Source organism: Desarmillaria tabescens, assembly GCF_030435595.1.
Source record: "Desarmillaria tabescens strain CCBAS 213 chromosome Unknown EV420scaffold_30, whole genome shotgun sequence".
Taxonomy (NCBI): domain Eukaryota; kingdom Fungi; phylum Basidiomycota; class Agaricomycetes; order Agaricales; family Physalacriaceae; genus Desarmillaria; species Desarmillaria tabescens.
This window is the reverse complement of record NW_026848329.1, coordinates 387739-404884: the sequence shown is the minus strand read 5'-3', so window position 1 is coordinate 404884 and position 17146 is coordinate 387739. Positions and strand designations below refer to the sequence as shown.

The following is a 17146-nucleotide window of genomic DNA, read 5'->3' as shown; positions in this document are numbered from 1 at the left end:
TACAATTCATATTCATCTAAGCGCGGACAACTTGACAGAGTCATGTCCAAGATAACACATATCATCTGGACCATCTTGCCCATTACTACGGAAGCAGGTACGAAACACCACTAAAGCCAAGACTCAAGATGTTCATAGCTCACAAGTCGCTCACCGTCAGCCTGCGCCTTGTTGGGAGGATTTCAGTGAAGTCCCCTTCCTGTCAGCTCACACCATTCTTACTTCCAACCCCATATTTTGTCTTCGATGCCGTCCATCACACTCTATGCCAACTCTCAGTCACGAGGTGCTTTACTGAGGAAAAAATGGTTATCAATCAGTCCGCGCCCTCATCGTCTATACGATTATCTGTTAATATATTACTCATATCGAAACTTAATACACTACTAAAGAATAAACTAACACTCCGTCCTCGGACTAAAATCGAATTTCATCTTCCCCTTAGAATTGTAGATCCCATACCCAGGTTCTTGGTTGTCCGAATAGATGTGAGCAAACCAGCCTACGCCGCCCCCAGCTACGGTCTTGAAGAACTCGCATTTGGAGTCGAGTAGCACATAGTAATCCTACACATGAGGTTAGAAATGGTACGAGAGATAGGTACGGCAGAAGTACGTGTTCATTGGGTATGTCAGATACTGCATAGGGGCTGTTGGGCTGCACGCCTTCGGAAGTGACAGATGGCCATCCGTTCTTTGGCGACGCGTCAATGAAATTTGGACGATTATGGATGGGATAGACAAACCTCGCTCAGGTATATCTTCTTTCCTTCACCATTGTCAATGAACCTAGGAAGGGAGATGAATATAAATCGACGAGGGCAAAGAAGAATGCCTTTACCAGTCCAAGTCAGTGAGAACGATAGGCCACGAGTTGTTGGCTAGTCACCACAATTAGTCAAGCATTTTAGAAATACTGAATAACGAACCTGTCGAAGCCTGCTGTGAGAAGAACGGAAGCATATGTGCGTCGATGAGGTCTATGGCGTCCAAAACAGACTGCGCGCCCCCGCGTTCCTAGACGAAATGTTGTCATTCAACGAACAAAACAGCCATTAAACTATTTCTTACCTGGTACCCATACGCCATATCCGAAACCGTTACTGGAATTCCTAGACTCGACAGATTGGCTTTGGCTTCCCAGACCTGCTCTGCCAGAGCGTCTGGATCAGCGTCCAGTACTCCGTCGTAGAGAGGCTCAGATCCGAATTGGACAACGCGAGTGATAAAGGGCGCTTTGGGGTTGGCATGTAGGGCAGCGAAAAGCGTGTCGCGTCGAGAGATCCAGATATCGGAACCATCGAATCCGAACTGGGAAGAACGTATGAGAGAGGGACTCGGAGGATGAGAACATGGGATACCCAAACAAGAGCGTGAACGCCAAGGTTGGCTTCCCATGCTGCTGTGATAATGTCGTCGCTATGTGTGATCTTAAGTACAAGAGATAAAGAAAGACGCGTGGAAGTGCATACTAGAAGCCCTCTCGATCGCACGCTCCGTACATGCGAACGTACCGACTATTGAATCGCTCGCGTATGTCCTTAAATTCACGTCGGAGTTGCTGAAGACTCTGACCTAGATGAACGATGAGAAGAGGGCGCGAGGGTCGAGGATAAAATCATACATGCGGTGACCTCGTAGCTGAACCCTACGAACGCGTACTCTGATTCGTACGGGCACCACCAGTCATCTGTCGAATCAGGCGTGTCATCTGGCATCTCAAATCCGAGAGCAGGAAAACACGACTGTCCGCGTCCACTCGGTGAATGAACAGGGCTGGCAAGCACTGCAGCGACGAGAGATAGCACAAGAGCGAGTAGTGGAACCATTGCTGGTCGTCCTTTTCTCCCTCGGCATTTTTATAGCGTTTCTGGATCATTTCAGGAGCACTGAAATCAGAACGAAGGAAGTAAGGATCGGGAGACGCGCAAGTAATAGACGCCATAGAGATTCCTTATGGGTGGCTGCGATACCGTGGTGTGCACGTATGGTTAAGGAAAGCCTGTAAACAGACTTGCACGTGAAGAACTGTTGCATGAGGGACATGTCATATGACATGACTTTGAAAGAGACAGCAGTTGGCAAGGCAGAGAACGACTGACAGCTGACTTTGCCCTAAGTAGACAGACCTCAAGAAAGCCAGCAGAGAGAAAGTGCTTGGCACTCGAGTACTGGGCATTTTGACGATAATAGACGGCGTAAAGGTAATGCAGCGATGATCAGGGTTGATCCCGATGTCGCATCGTGCACATGATCAGTCATCGGTGAGATGAAGATGCTGATTTGTTCAATTAAAGTCAAAAATAAACGTCAGAATGGGGAAGATACGGTTTTAAGGAGATATCATATCCGCTCGCCTCAACTCGCTCGGAGAAAAATAGAAGGTTGAGACCTGGAGAGGGGTAGTAAACTAGCTGAAGGAAACTAGAGACGATGTCTGTGGCATGCAGTAGACAATCAAATGGCTTCGAGCAGACGAGTGCAGAGGCAGCGGTCTTAATTTAGCAGGAGAGAACCAGTAAAGCGCCAAGTGAACGCGCTATTCAGTCGAATGAGGCTGTCTGAGGCGAGGTCTCCTGCATTCTTCGCACCAATGTGCAATTGCCAAGTGTCAGGCTTATGAAGGAAATAGCCCTCCAAGAGTCGTCTCTTTGACGTCGGAAGAAGGATAATCACTTGGAATGAGGAGTATCGGCATGTGGGGATCACAAAATTCGTGTAGGACTTGACGGCATAATCCACATGGTGATATCGCGGAAAATAGATTTCTGATAAGGCCGTCAATTCAGTCATGAGAATGTGTTTAGAAGTTATTACGATGTGATGGCGAGCGCTCGGAAATTTGTGATTCCGTCACTCTTCGAGGATCAGTGAGTCGAGGTCACGGTTAAATTTACGTTGAACTGACAACGGCCTTGACAATAGCTACGCGTTCTGCGCAGATCGTATCAACTGAGAGTTCCGTAAGTTTCTGGCTCTCTGTGAGTACCAGTGAGGCGGATACACTCACCGTAACTCACATTATCAACACTACATCCCTGTACGATAGCACCGTCCTGCGCTAGTAGAGCGGCGCCCACAGGGAAGTGAGAATAACGACTATATGCTTTGTCCTTTGCTGAAAATCACTACTTAGAAATGGAGAGCATCAGAAGCGGTTGCAGATACCTTCGAACGCTGCTCGTATCAAATTGTCTCGCTCGGCTGAAGAGAGCGACATTGTAAGGAAGGAGCAAGGTTGCCACGTAGCACCAGTCATCGAAGACAAAATCAAAACTGCGAAGATGACCATCAAAACGTAACAAGGGCTGTTAACAGCTTGGTGGCCTTTAATTATACAATCCCCTCGCCTTTTACTAGGGGATTCCGTGTGGGCCACCATGAAGAGCTGGTAAATAATCTTTGGGCTTCTGTTCTCTTCTGAGAATTCAATTATTATTTTTTTCTGACCCGCTTATATGTTTCTTTCGGGCATCGGTTTTCGTAATATAGCAAAGTAAAAGATAAATGCGAATGGAGATAAACTGAAGTGATAGAAGATTCAGTCAGATAGAAGGACTAGGACCGGATTTCAGAAGTCCGAAACTTACTCCCTTCCTTCCACAAACATTAATATCACGAAGCACCAAACTGAAAGCCACAAGCCGCAAAAATTCCATCTGTTGCCCCCTTCGGACATCATGGTACATTTACTACTTTTCTCAGAAGAAAAGAGGTGTCGTTGTGTTGAGTAGGTCCTTTTGAGTTCTTTATGTGTTTCGTATAAGCCTCAGAGTCAACCTGCATGTAGAACCTTTTCATGGTAATAATTCATGGCCAACATGTCCCATCATAGATGGTACGGGCCTCGTTCCTGTAATCAGGATTCGAGGGGAAGAAGATTTTGGAACACCAGACCAAATATCAAGCACTGAGTAGTAGAATAATTCTGGTAGGGCCTGCTCCAGGGCAACGCCTGCTACTTCAGGTGGAAAACAAGTCTTGAATTGAATCGCTCGCATGTATTCAGAATATCTAAATAATGTGATGACTACCAGTGCAAGTAATAAGATGACTATTACTACTACTGTGTGAACAATATCATACATACGTCATACCGACTGATTTTGGACTTGGTATATTTCATGGTGGTCGCTCTCGCACATGCGATTAATTGAGAATAACAAGCGTCCAGATAGTGCGAATGAAAGTATGACTATACAAGTAGAAGTGTACTCAGTCAGGAATATAATATACTGTTTGGCGTTGTGGATGGGCATGTGAGGGAGATGCCATGATTGCGCACTCACTGAATCCAGCTACGCGCTGTTCCAATGGATGAACCTAGGAAATCGGCACTCAGAAGTGTATACAGGAGTACTATGGACGAAGAACTTGCGCGGTCAGGGTAAGAATGAGCCAGCTTGGCGTGCGGATGTACTTAAGAGTGTTAAGAGTTTTTGAACAGGAAAATGGTGCAGAGCCGGAATCGTCTGTCGTTGCATTGCAAGGTGCATGGTTTTCATGATCGATGGAGGCCATTAATGGGGAGTTTGTAGCCAAAGCATCGGACGTTGGAATGCGAATGCAAGGCTCCATTGTAACCTCTGCAAACGACGAGGCTCAACAACTTCGAAATGGGGAAGTGGACATCGAGCGATGGCTGAACCTCATTTCTGGAGATGACAGGGAGGCCATTTTTCCACACGGGGAAAATTGATCGTGAAGGCAAGCTATTTATGGTCATAGAAAGGTTGCAGGTGATGAACCATCGGTGGATGGAGGGGGCACAGGAGACTTGATGATGTTGTTATCTGAGGACGTCGTGTCAGCATTATTCCGGTGATATGCCTGGTATCAGGCTACCCGTAGATTTTGTGATTTTACATCCGTTTATGCAATCTACAAGTGGTACAGAGAGCTACAGTGGAGGCTTCGTGCTGGTAGCTAAATACTACATAAAGAATGAAAGCACGGCAGTACAGAACGGACTTAGAAACGACGTCTCGAAGAGTCAATTCTACCAGCCGTCAACACGCCAAGCTAAGCCCCACCTAAACAAGACTATTACAGTCAAATCTCAGGGACTCGTCTGTATGGAGTATAAAAACCAAGAAGTTGAAGAATGGAATGAACTAGATGCCTCGTCACCTCGACGAGTAGAAAGAACCTGTCAAGAAAAATTGCTAAGTCGAGAAACAGATCAGCTTTCGAGATCAACTCAGGCTAGGAAAGGCATAACCTTGGAAGAATGAATAGCCACATTGGGTACCGAGATGACCGACCTTGATCACGCAGTGATCAACAGAATATAATCTCGGACCTGCAGTCGATCGCGATCGGTGGTTACATCCTCGAGATCCTGCACACACCGCAGTATTCCATACATACGGCGCATGGCAAGCCTTGCAGATGGAAGAAGGAGCACCCACGGACTAGTAGGGCACTCCTCGGCGACAGAATAACCTGGCGCAGTCGCATCGAACTGAATAGAAACTACAGAATCGCACGATACTTGTAGGATAGTGACTCACCGTTTGTATTAATTCCAAAGCTCGTACCATAATGACTGTAGATACGGGCTCCTATACCTAGAACACAAATCGTATAAATTAGCAGCGACTAGACGCATAACAGCAGGAAAGCATTCCCCCCACGTTTGTGCTAGTAGCCTGTATAGCTACCTAATCAATCACTGGTTTTATTGCATATCCTCGACTGAAGTAAATTAAGTTACCAAAGTCAACCCATAAGGGCGACTACAGTAATCTAGAAGAGTTAAGTAGGAAGTAGAGCCGTCCCCACGTTTGCGCCTTGCTAGTTAATTGAACTGCTCCATGGACAAAGGCCTCGTGTTCTCTCTCTCCGAGATTAGCGATCTAGACATGCTGAGTCGACTTTAAGTCAAAAGACCTCATCTAGTTGAAGTAAAATAAGCCCTAGAATGCTTTAAGTTCGAACAATCGTCGAGTTCAAGGAACTCCAGAGTCTGTGTACTCTTTGCAAGTCTTGTACTTGAAGTCAGAACCTGAGTGTTCTTTGTAGAGTGATTTTGCACTCTTTGTAGACCTCGGAGTCTTTGGTTGTTTGATTATTTGAAGTGTCCGCTAGAAGCTCTTCTAGACAACGTCGAAACGAGCATAACTTGCTCGACTATACCTTACAAAACAAGTTCATATAACCCCGCTATCGCGGACTAGTGTACTTTGTGTAAAACACATCGAAAGAAGAATTGAAGTTGTTTTCAGACAAAACCCCACTAGATTATCTAAATCTAAGTACATCGCGAGTGCTTCTATCGTACTCACCCTCAAACTTATATACATTGGTGATTGTGTGTGTGTGTGTGTGATTTAGTATCTAGATTGATGATCTAGACGCTTGTTTCATTTGCGTGCTGCCTGTTACCAAGCACATCACTGGGACCAAGAATGGCCATCACTGAGGCAGGCCATATATGTCCCTAGAGAAAGCGGCGGTGGTGATATCCACGAAAACCGGGTGCGCCGAGTGGTAACGGAACGTGAACAAGAGCAAATGGTTTCACGACGGAAGGCAGTTTACGTCGGTCATCTTGAAGAGCCTTGCCAAGCCTTGCGAGAGTATCAGGAGGATAGGGAATTGGTTTGGATTGAAGGGGAAGTAGGTGTCTCGAGGGATGGTAGCAGAGTACATGTAGGACCCTACGGAATGGATGAAGAGGTCGAATTGGATGGGGGCATCTATTGCAATGGTTAGTCTTCTCAACTGTTCACTGTACTGTCAATGAACCGCTGGGAGCAGAATACGACCCATCAGCAGTCTTGTATCTTAAAGTTGACAGTGTTGATGGTTGCGATGTTGAACTACTTTGAAGGAGGAAGTGAGCGCAGCTAAAAAATGTGTATAACAATCTTTGCAATCATATTGTTTTCTTGGGATTCTCATGGATACATAAATAAGTCTAATCTGGGCAGAATATGAGTACATATATGAAAATATTCAGAGAAAAGCTCACCTCAATCAAGCCCCTCCATCATTGTCATATCACGTTGGAGTGCAAGTAGCCAACAGTTCGTGGAACATCCTTGATGTCAAGTTCCACCGCGGTGTGATTGTCAATGGATCCATGGTCCTCCCGATACGGGAGCGAACGCAGAACAGATATCTGCCCCCAGATGACATAAAGCCTCTGGTCATGGCATTTTTGAAGAAGTTACAGTCGGCTGGGATGGACGTTCAAGGGGTATGCCGCGATTATTGAGGTTGGACTGTGCATGACATCTGAATATGCTGCCGAGTTGGCAGTGTAATTTGGAATATTGACGTTGTCATTCGAGACAGGGAGAAGAGTCCTGGTTTGCATACAAAGGAGGTATGTGCTAGTAACTGTGAGTGAATGAGAAGAGCCTAGCATCCCCAGCACATCAGCCGTCATCCACCATGACCTCGCTCCTGGCTTAGGGAGTAGAATCTGTAGACATTTGGTACCTTTTGAACCATGCTCGTGGTGTAACATGAGTTGAGGATGAAGTGGCGAAGTGTTCCAGGATCATGTGCAGTAAGAGTGAGTGGTCAGCGATGGGCTATTGATCTAATTTCAGGAGGTGAGTAGTGATCTATCCTCAGCAGAATACCTCATAAGCACTCACAGCTCCTGTTGGCTTGCGAGAGGGGCTGGCTAACAAACGTCGAGGGCAGATGACGAAGAGTCAGAAAGAGTGAAAAAACAGGTTGGTTGGACATTTTACCGCACACGTCATATGCTCGGCTCATGGTGTCCGATAGCTGATGTCGGCTTTTTCAGGATGAGGCACTGCTCATTTGGAATGCTATAGATATCACGCTCAACATCGGCACATTGCTAGGCCAATATATGAATTGTCCCATGTTATAATTGAACCCATAAAACAAACTTATGATTAAATAGAACTAGTAGAACAAAAGTGTTCGAAAGACAATTTGAGATCCTTGCTAAATTTCTCCACCAAGGCGACAATCTCCTTGGTACATTCCTCCCGCTGAGACAGACGATTCTGTTTCCATATATGATATAAAGCCACATCCAATTCACTGACATCATGACCTGAGGCAACGAGAAGCTGCTTCAAGTCTCAACGGTCTGAAGTCAGAGGCAAAGAATCATGATCTTCCTGTATACCGGATGGAGTGGCAAGGCTGTCGTAGGAATGCAACATGGAATCAAGCGTCTCCTGGCGCAATCTGGAATGAGGGGGTTGATCAATCTCTATAGCAGCAACTGGTAAAGAGCGTTTTCGTTTACGCCTTGGAATCGAACTAGTTGACACAGGGGAGGGTAAAATGCATCTCTTTGCTTGTATGTAACATTCCTGGCATTTACTCGTGTCGAGACTGTTAGGCAATTGACATGGCCACTTTCCCCGGCAAGTCTTGCACTTGTTCAATCAGTTTACGATGTCACTCGTGGATGAAGTCATTGGGGACGTACGGAGATACCAGTCTCTTGTGGTAATAAATCCCAATCAGAGACATCAACCTTCCCAACCTTGGTTTTCACAAGTGTTCGAGCATCGGTTTTTCGAATGTTGAGGTATATCAGTTGACACCAACGATTGTCCCCGAGTTCGTGTCTAATGTGAGGCAACGATTTGTCATCCATACGAATCACGATGTCACGAAGTTCGATTAGCCAAGGGAGAGGATCATCACCCATAGATGGTCTCTTGCTCGGATCCCGAAGCACATTGTAAAACTGAAAAGACCGTCTAACGTATGTTCAGGTCAACAACACGATATGCACTTGATTCCACAAAGCATTCTCGTCACCAATCTGACCAACATGAGCTTTGTGAGCACAAATAAGTGATTTATGGCACGTACTGGAGAGTCCGAGACACGTCTTCCTCCACAATCAGAGACGGCCACTAGCAGCATGGCAGCAGTCGGGGCACAGGATGCTTCAAGCTCACGTAGCAGGTAAGAAGTCAATGACTGGGCGGATGTGAACAAAGCTCACCTCAACTTTCAAATGGAGAATCTACACTCCTCTTTGTGAGCGCACACACTTGTTTGTTCTGTGTTAAGAGTAAACAGATGACAGGGGCAAGCGTATGCACGTATACCTGCATTGCACAGAATTAACAGATGGGATATGGAAGGAGGAAACAATGTCGACATTACAGTGATAACGTTGTGATCAAGATTCCAGATGGGAGTTTTAAGAATGAGTCTAATGCTGAGAGCGAGGGGCAGTGGGTGTAGTGATCATGCGTTCAAGGAACCCCACATGTGGTACAGCTGTTATCAAGACCCAAGTATTATGCCCCTAACAATGATAAGAGAACACATTGAGTCACAAATAGTTGCCGCACCGTGGCTACACTCATCATGAATCACTGCTTTTATTGTGAATCACAATGGTAGGACACCAATAGGCAAACCAATGTCACAGTCACTCAGTTGCCATCAAAGAAGCAAACCCTTCCTTCCACAAGATATCAATTCTAACAATAGCGCAAGTACACCAGTAAACTCAACCATGCCAATTCGAATTCTTGATCAATCTTTAACGTCCAACATAAGGTTATTAGTATCATTGTTAAGGCACAACGCTCTCACCTTAGGAGAATGTCATCCACCAGATCTACATCACCGGGTGACATATCACTGACGTCCACCGATGAACAACCATGTTTTATGACCAAAATGTCTCCATTGAATCTTGTCGTCATCATCAACTGATTCAACAGAACATTTGGACACCAATACCATTGAGCTTTCCTCGCAATGAAGAAAAACATCAACGAATGTGCGTTGAGCTTTGATCGTAAATGAGGTTCTATCAATACTGTCTTTCTGCCAATGTTACAGTTGATAACGGGGCCGTAATGGTAAGGAGCACTGATCCAGTATCTTGAGTTCAGGTCGTTGATTGAGCAGGGACATCCGTCACTGACAGTGTCGAGAAATGGGATGAGCACAAGTTCCCTCTGGATGCACTTGCAGCTGTAAAACACTGCCATGCGACCAGGCCGCTTCAAAATATATCAGCGAGTGGGATTTGGTATGAAAAGACAAGAAGGGTACGTTTTCGACAAGTTTTTTCCTTCTATTGAAGCTGATGTTAGTGGTTGTTAAAACCATATGAAGGCAAGCGGCTATGTAATCTCAAGCCACCCTTAGGTTCATATTTCAGGCAATCCTCCTACCTAATAATGATGTTGCAGAGCCGATGGCGTGGTGACAGTCAGAACCAGCTATGAAAAGTGAGGAACAGGACCAATAATCGTAATCGAACTTCCATGGCTCAATCCCCCACTTATTTCTTCAATGTGGAAGAGGTCATCCTCGAGTTTATGGAACATTGCGATATTGCATCCCTCGTAAAATGGGCCCACATCAGCTCCAAATTTCATCGGATCGCACAAGGAATCATTCATTCTAGACTACGCAATATTATCGAGCCTTTTATTCCCGACACACTCTATCTTCAGTTTTTCACTCTTCTACACAAAACCAACAGTCTCATTGCTGGGTCAGCCGCGTTAGCCATCATGACGCCCAAGCTGACCTGGAAGCCCTTCGATCTTAATATCATGATCCCTCGAGGACGTGCTATTCAGTGGCAGAATTTTTTCGAACACCATGGTTTCCAAGGTGGTATTGTGAACAACCACACGAATCACCCTCGATACAGACATAGGCAGAAGATTTCCACCCGAGCTCTTTACATCTATCGTTCACATACGAAGGGGGTAAGTAAACCATGCATTCATTCTATGCCAATTACTCACCTTTTAATTCTCAGGAAGTCGTTCTAATCGAAAGCCGTGACTCACCCTTTTGGCCAATAGTCACCTCGCAAGTTATGTCGCAGATGAATGCGATCTCCAGCAGTCATATCTATTGTTTATACCCTGAACTTACAGTGGGAGCACAAGCGTTCCAAGGCTACCAGGGCGATCCCAACGAAGACCTGATCTTTCCTAGTCCTTTGACTGCTGAGCGGTTTTCCTGTTTATGGACGCAGGGCTTGACTTTGTATGAGGATGGTGGCGATTTCGATTGACTGTGTCATCCATTCACTTGTCCAGAAGTCGAGCGAGCTCTTTCGGGATACCGGGGGATTGGAGTGTTTCAATGGGGAGGATTCCAAAATTCACAACGAGGTCAGGACGAATTATTACCGGATAAATTTTGTCAACTAGTATGGAAATTAGGAGAATGCTGTCTAAACTTACATTGTCATTTTTACGCTAACTTCTATTTGACTTAGATATGCTTGTACATTTTATTTTGTTATGAATATTCTTTTCTTTTTCTTTTCTTTTCCTTTTTCTTTCCTTTTCTTACGTGTTTATGCTTATGCTATACTGCGGTTTCGATCGGACATTCTCACAGTCCTATTTTTAGTGTACACAACGTGTATTTAAGTAGAGCCTTAGCTGGCCTAAACCCCAGCTTCGGCTAAGGTTTAATTCTACCTAACATCGAACTCCGTCTTCGTGACTATTTGTCCCATCGACTTTCATCACCTTTGACTTACTAGAGTGTCGTCTACCGAAGTGCGAGTAGCGACCCTAGTACGATCTAAGTCGATAGAGTTAGTGGCTAACATTTAGCTGAAGCTCGTCCTACGTTGCCCAGCACCCCGTCAGAGAACGAACGCTGCCCAACGATTTTGAAACCTTACCTCTCTTCACCATTCAGCCGATACACTTCGTCGTCGCAGTAGTCCTCTGGGTAATCCCCTTCAACGTACTACTCCGACTCGCAGTACTCGTCTGGATCGTCCACTTCCTACTCAACGACCCCATCCTCGCAGTCTTCACGACTGTGTTCCTCACGTGCATTCTTGTCGGGCTTGGAATATCGACCATAGTACTAGCAGGCCTGCTAGCCGCGTTGTATGGATTATACCCCCGACTCTTCTAAAAACGAATCCTTTTATCCTTACCCTCCAGCTCGCCTCGTTATTAACAACCTTGTTAATAATAATAACGAGCACCGCCGAAAATTGCGAAATCTTGTTGATGAACGGTTCCAACTATGAGACCGACCTCAGCCTGATTATCGCGATCCTCGTCGTCCTCACCATACTTGCTGTCTATCAGCTTGCATGGTCAATCGTCGACTTGCACCAAGGATAGATCCACGAACGGATGCCCTTGCCCGCAAACATTCCAGTCATCTTCGCCACTTTTTCACTCTTTTTATTCGCCATCTTCTTGTACTATACGATCCGCTGTTGCCGACGTCAAGAAAGAGTTCGACCACAACTTCCTGTCCACTACGTGCCCAGCCAGCCCGCATATCCCCCGCAGGTGATCGACATCCCCGCGGCATCCCAACAAACCCTGCCAGAACCCCCTCAGCTAGAGTTAGCATCCCTATATGGAGAGTCCCTCTACGGATCGTCACGACCCAGCTCACGATCCTCAGAGTTGAGCACCGACTCCTACAGAAGCGCTACCGACGAGTCAACCAACTCCATCGACATCGCCGATACCCGGAGCGTATTCCTCCACCGAGGAGACTCGCCCCTACCAGGTCTCTTCGACGTCGATCCAATCGAAGGTGAGCCAAGTCCCCACAGAACAGGAGGACAAGACACCAGGCATCTGGAGCCGTGCGAAGAAAGCCCTGACACTGAGTTTGAAGGGGACGAGCTCACCGAGTGGGAAAGAACCCGGCTCGACAACCTCTACCCGAATACGGAGGAGGATGCAAATTATACCAGAGACAATTGGAGTGGAAGGTCTTCCACAAAGTGGGTTGCCGCAAACTGGGGAGACCCAGACCTTGGAGCAGAGCGAAGGAGGTTTATTCAGAGGCAAAAGGATGACTACGACAGCGATGCCGGAGAGCTTGGCCTCGGAGCCTCCGCAGCTACCACCAGTACAGATGGGCCACACCTTGTTTCAGGGTCCTGGCCAACCGATCGGGGAGAACCGGTCGGCTGGCATCCTAGGACAAGCTGGGTCTACGCCGACCAAAGGGAAGAAACTCCTATGGCCCGAGACGTGACCAGAGGAGAGCCCGACTCGCTCCCTGCGAGGACCGAGACCCCTACGCTCGTCCCCGCCGTCGCCCCGCACGAGCCGACGAGTGGGGAGCTTTGGAGCGAGTTCCCAGACTTCGGCGCCGAGGACCTTAGCACAGTTACTGCCTCTGAGCGACGTGCTGGAGTCACCAACTGGGAGCCGTCAGTTGCGGGAAGAGCATTCGCTGACCCCGTCCCTGAAACCCAGCGTCCTTGGACGCTCCTCTACCACACGCTCGTCGAGTCGCTCGAGCGACCTCGAAATGCCAGGCAGTCCGCAGATTTCGAGGCCAGAATGGACAGAGCAAGAGCGGTGGACCTACGCACTCGCCGCGCCGAGATCGCCGCCCTTCTCGGGCCCAACGCGTTCTACGACCTCCCCCTCGAGCCCGACGCCACACATGTTGAGATCGAGAACCGGCAGCGAACAGCTGCCCTTCGATACGCCAGCCTGGCAGAGCAAGCTGGAACTGACCTCGAGGCCCGAAGAAGAGCCTGGGAGGCCTATGAGTCAGAGATCGACGACCCCGATTCCGACATCGCTAGGCAGAGAAGGAACAGGGAGATCGACCGCATCGCCAGAGAGAGGAAGGAGGCAAAGGATGCCGAATCGGCCACCCAACAGTGCCCTCGAGACGGAGGTGATGACGGCGGTTTGGACCCTCCTGGTCCACCCCCATCAGCCTCGCCCAACGATCTTTAATATTTTACCGTGGCAGGGGTTGTACGAGATTATGATGGAGGACATGGAGAAAGACTCCCAGTGGCTCCTGACGGAGGCGGGAGAAGATTATCGTGACACGAAGCGGTCAGGGGACCTGTACCTGACGAAGAACATCCTGGAGGTAGAAACGTGGCATCGAGCCGCCCTGGTTTGGAACCTGGCAAACCCCGATCATCCCCAGCCAGGGTGTGCGGCATATCGGCGACCGCAGCCAATGCCCAACCCGCTCGAAACTGAAGCATTCTGGGCAGGGGCAGGACCGGACGACGACGAGATGGACGACCCGGGCGTGGGACCTTCAAACAAGGGCAAACAGCCCAAGTTCCCGTCTCAGCCGCCGCCCAGTCAACCGCCCCAGCAACCTGCGTATCCCGGCGGATATCCTCTGCTGGGTGACAACTATCGCCTCAGGTCACTCCCGAGGCCGCCGAACCCGCCAGTACCCCCCACGGTTCCGTCGCCCCCGGATCCCATCCTGCCATGGACGCTCGCCGGGGGGAAGGACAACAACCCCTGGAGCAACGTTAAACCTAAACTCATTACGCAGCCCGAATACTTCACTGGGGAGGCGACCGATATTAATCGGTTCCTTCACCACTGTGAAATGTACTTCCAGGTTTTTCCGCTACACTTCACTATGAACGCCCAGGGGCAGAACCCCTATCGTATTACCTTCGCTCAAGGGTACCTACGGGACAAGGCTAAGGAGTGGTGGGGCGACCAGTACTATCGTTATCGGGACAAAAACGGGCACTGGAGATTCCCCACGTGGGCCGAGTTCTCCGACGATATCACGAGAGAATTCCGGGAGGTCGCGGAGCTGGCAATCTGGAAAGCCGAATGGAAGAAGGTCCGGCAGTCAGACTTCAAATCCGCAGTCGAGTTCTTCGCGAAGTTCGAGCGGCTGGCCCACAAGTGCGGGGAATTCCATGATGAAAAGCAGATGTTCGAAGCGGTAGAAGCAGCAATTCGACAGACGGTGCGAAAGACGGTTATGCATGGGGACAATGAGCGCCCCACAACCTACGCACAATGGAAGGCGCGAGTCCTAAGGATCGACGCCAACTACCGGTACGACTTGGCCCAAGGCCTCGCCAATAAGACCTCCCCGAACCAAGGTGGTTCGGGTCGAGGCAATCAATCAAAGGGACAGGGTTCCAGTGGCGACAAGAAGGACGCCACGGGAACCACATACGGGGGTGCCAGGCAGCCGATGGAGATCGACAAGTTACGATCCGACAAGCGGTGCTTCAAGTGTGGGAACACCGGGTGGACCCCGAAGCATAAATGCCCCGACGATAAGTCAAAGTGGCTCCCGGTTAAACTTCCCCCCCGCAAGAAAAAGCCCAACGCCGCGCGCCTCTGTCAACTACTCACTGAAGCTGAGAAGGAGGAACTCGCGGACACTATGAAGGTCGAAGAAGTGAAGAAGGAGGAGAAGTTGTCAAAAGACGAGCCGGCGTCGAAGTAAGCGATTCGACGGCATCGGCAAAGGACTTAGTTTCATCTGGTGCGCCCCCCTGTACTACTAGTCGGACTTATACTACGTATGTAGGTACTCCGTTCGAACAATATATCAATTTTTTCGCCGCGTTGCCAATAGAAGAAGCTAAGAATGAAGAATCGCAAAACGCCCACGGCGTAGGAGGGGATTCCTGCCACTCCGCGCAGCCTGCGCTCAGTACTGAACCCCTAGGGGCCATCCGAGCTCAGGAACCCCCAGCTCACCGCACAGGGAAAGCCCCTCGAGGGCAGAGCCCCCTAGGTCGAGTCCCGACTGCACCCCAGACGTGGGGAGGTCACCCCGGAGAGGGAGAAAGGTCGACAATCCAGCCCCCTGGGCCTGCGTCCTCGTCTGTGAGGCTGTCTGTTCCAGAGGGAAGCGTCGGAAAAGCAGCTGAGGCTGTGAGCTCAAACGACCACCCTCACCCAGTAGCCCTTACATTGGCAAACAGTGAGGACCGTTTGAAGGAGCCAATATGTGTGCCCCCGCGAAGGGTTACCCGAAGTACCACCGGGTCCAGGAAGAGCTGTAAGGGAACATCCACCGTGGAGGTTACAACACCGCGCACAAGTGCCCGTGGCCAGGGCCGAACAAAGGGCAGCGAGCCCTCCTCCACCACCTCGATTACCAAGGGCGCCCAAGTGCCGCCTCGGGACCTTTCTCGTCCCGGTGACCAAATGCCACTTCGAGGGAAGACTCCCCCGGTTTCAGTAGAAGAAGTAGAAGACGAAGAAGCCTATCTCCGGTCCGACATTCCGGTCCACACGCCACGAAGGGGGTCGTCACCGGCTCCATCTCTTTCCGCCACCCCTAACGATAAAAAGATCATCACGGAGATGTACTATGAACCGCATGGCATTTTATGGACTCGCTGAGCCCTGCGGATCGCACCAGGAGAGGCGGCGGCATGAGCCGTCCTCAACAGGTGGATCCACCCCAGACGGTTGGGAGAAGTTACCGATAAGTTGTGCCACCAACTGGAAGAACAGACAGAGACGGCCGCTCAAGCTAGGGAGAAATGGCAGTGGATGGAGGACCTACAAAAGCCTCCCATGTATATACGAGGATGAAAGGGACGGAATGTATCAATAAAAGTGCAGTTGGAGACCTTGGACACAAGGGAGACCCACGTCGTGAGCGCCCTAGTGGACAGCGGCGCCACGGGGAGTTCGATAGATCGTGCCTGGGCCCAGGACCACGGGCTCAACCTCAAAGCGGCAGCTCGGCCCGTTCCAGTTTATAATGCCGATGGCACCAGGAACAAAGGAGGCGACATCACGGAGTACGCTGAAGTAAGGTTGCGAATTGGGGACCACGTGGAACGAATCGAACTAGCCGTAGTCGATTTAGGGTCTACCCCCCTCTTCTTGGGGCACGACTGGTTACAACGTCATAACCCCTTAATAGACTGGAACACCAGCTCCATTACCTTGGCTCGCTGCACGTGTCGAAAGATCCCGTTCTCCTTACCAGACACAGACCCCTCGGCTCGCTGGGATGAGTACGAAGAAGGGGACACGATTCTTGTAGTGGACTTCGAGGAAGCCTTCCAGGTATGGGCCATGGGCACTAAAGCCAATGAGCTAGCCGCCTGGGCCAATGCCAAAAAGTCTGTCAAAACTTTTGAAGAAATCGTCCCCGAAGAGTATCGCGAGTTCAAGGACGTATTCGACAAAGAGAACTTTGATGAGCTACCGCCACGAAAACCCTGGGACCACGCTATCGAGCTCGTCCCCAACGCCAATGCCAACCTGGACTGCAAAGTCTACCCCCTGAATCCCGCCGAACAGGAGGAGCTAGATAAGTTCTTGGATGAGAACTTATCTACCGGACGTATCCAGGCCTCCAAGTCCCCAATGGCATCGCCGTTTTTCTTTGTTAAAAAGAAGGACGGAAAGCTGCGTCCAGTACAAGACTATCGCAAGCTTAACGAGATG

At 49.1% G+C, this 17146-nt stretch overlaps 5 protein-coding genes across 5 annotated transcripts; 2 read left to right on the top strand and 3 right to left on the bottom strand.

Annotated features, from left to right (window-relative positions):
* Window positions 1-276: 276 nt before the first annotated feature.
* EV420DRAFT_1558476 (glycoside hydrolase superfamily) lies at window positions 277-1844 on the bottom strand. Its single transcript, XM_060473739.1, has 9 exons — window positions 1624-1844; window positions 1472-1574; window positions 1361-1418; window positions 1071-1310; window positions 929-1016; window positions 841-880; window positions 746-788; window positions 616-693; window positions 277-566 (listed from the first exon to the last, which is right to left on the bottom strand). Exons 1-9 carry the CDS (start codon window positions 1826-1828, stop codon window positions 399-401), a joined length of 1023 nt encoding a protein of 340 aa, XP_060328157.1. The 5' UTR covers window positions 1829-1844; the 3' UTR covers window positions 277-398.
* Window positions 1845-2616: 772 nt separating this feature from the next.
* On the bottom strand, window positions 2617-3219 carry EV420DRAFT_1621679 (cytidine deaminase-like protein; the record flags this gene model as incomplete). The annotated part of the gene is made up of 5 exons (XM_060475728.1): window positions 2617-2767; window positions 2817-2857; window positions 2908-2951; window positions 3010-3117; window positions 3168-3219. The coding sequence occupies 5 exons, from the start codon at window positions 3217-3219 to the stop codon at window positions 2617-2619; spliced, it is 396 nt and encodes a 131-aa protein (XP_060328156.1).
* A 3296-nt stretch (window positions 3220-6515) lies between these two features.
* EV420DRAFT_1482113 (uncharacterized protein) lies at window positions 6516-7854 on the top strand (the record flags this gene model as incomplete). Its single annotated transcript, XM_060469858.1, has 6 exons — window positions 6516-6711; window positions 6802-6840; window positions 6935-7203; window positions 7302-7332; window positions 7659-7690; window positions 7765-7854. The coding sequence occupies 6 exons, from the start codon at window positions 6516-6518 to the stop codon at window positions 7852-7854; spliced, it is 657 nt and encodes a 218-aa protein (XP_060328155.1).
* A 558-nt stretch (window positions 7855-8412) lies between these two features.
* Window positions 8413-8873, bottom strand: EV420DRAFT_1482112 (uncharacterized protein; the record flags this gene model as incomplete). The annotated part of the gene is made up of 2 exons (XM_060469857.1): window positions 8413-8691; window positions 8820-8873. The coding sequence occupies 2 exons, from the start codon at window positions 8871-8873 to the stop codon at window positions 8413-8415; spliced, it is 333 nt and encodes a 110-aa protein (XP_060328154.1).
* Window positions 8874-10240: 1367 nt separating this feature from the next.
* Window positions 10241-11007, top strand: EV420DRAFT_1645672 (uncharacterized protein; the record flags this gene model as incomplete). The annotated part of the gene is made up of 2 exons (XM_060477814.1): window positions 10241-10693; window positions 10747-11007. 2 exons carry the CDS (start codon window positions 10241-10243, stop codon window positions 11005-11007), a joined length of 714 nt encoding a protein of 237 aa, XP_060328153.1.
* Between the last annotated feature and the right edge of the window lie 6139 nt (window positions 11008-17146).

What these genes read in the sequence shown, in the direction of transcription:
- EV420DRAFT_1558476 (XM_060473739.1), bottom strand. Translation starts at nt 1,828, where the DNA reads ATGGTTCCACTACTCGCTCTTGTGCTATCTCTCGTCGCTGCAGTGCTT. An exon ending in GTTCTCACTGACTTGGACTG is followed by an intron (nt 789 to 840) that starts GTAAAGGCATTC and finishes CTCCCTTCCTAG; the next exon opens with GTTCATTGACAATGGTGAAG. An exon ending in AGAAGATATACCTGAGCGAG is followed by an intron (nt 694 to 745) that starts GTTTGTCTATCC and finishes GCGTCGCCAAAG; the next exon opens with AACGGATGGCCATCTGTCAC.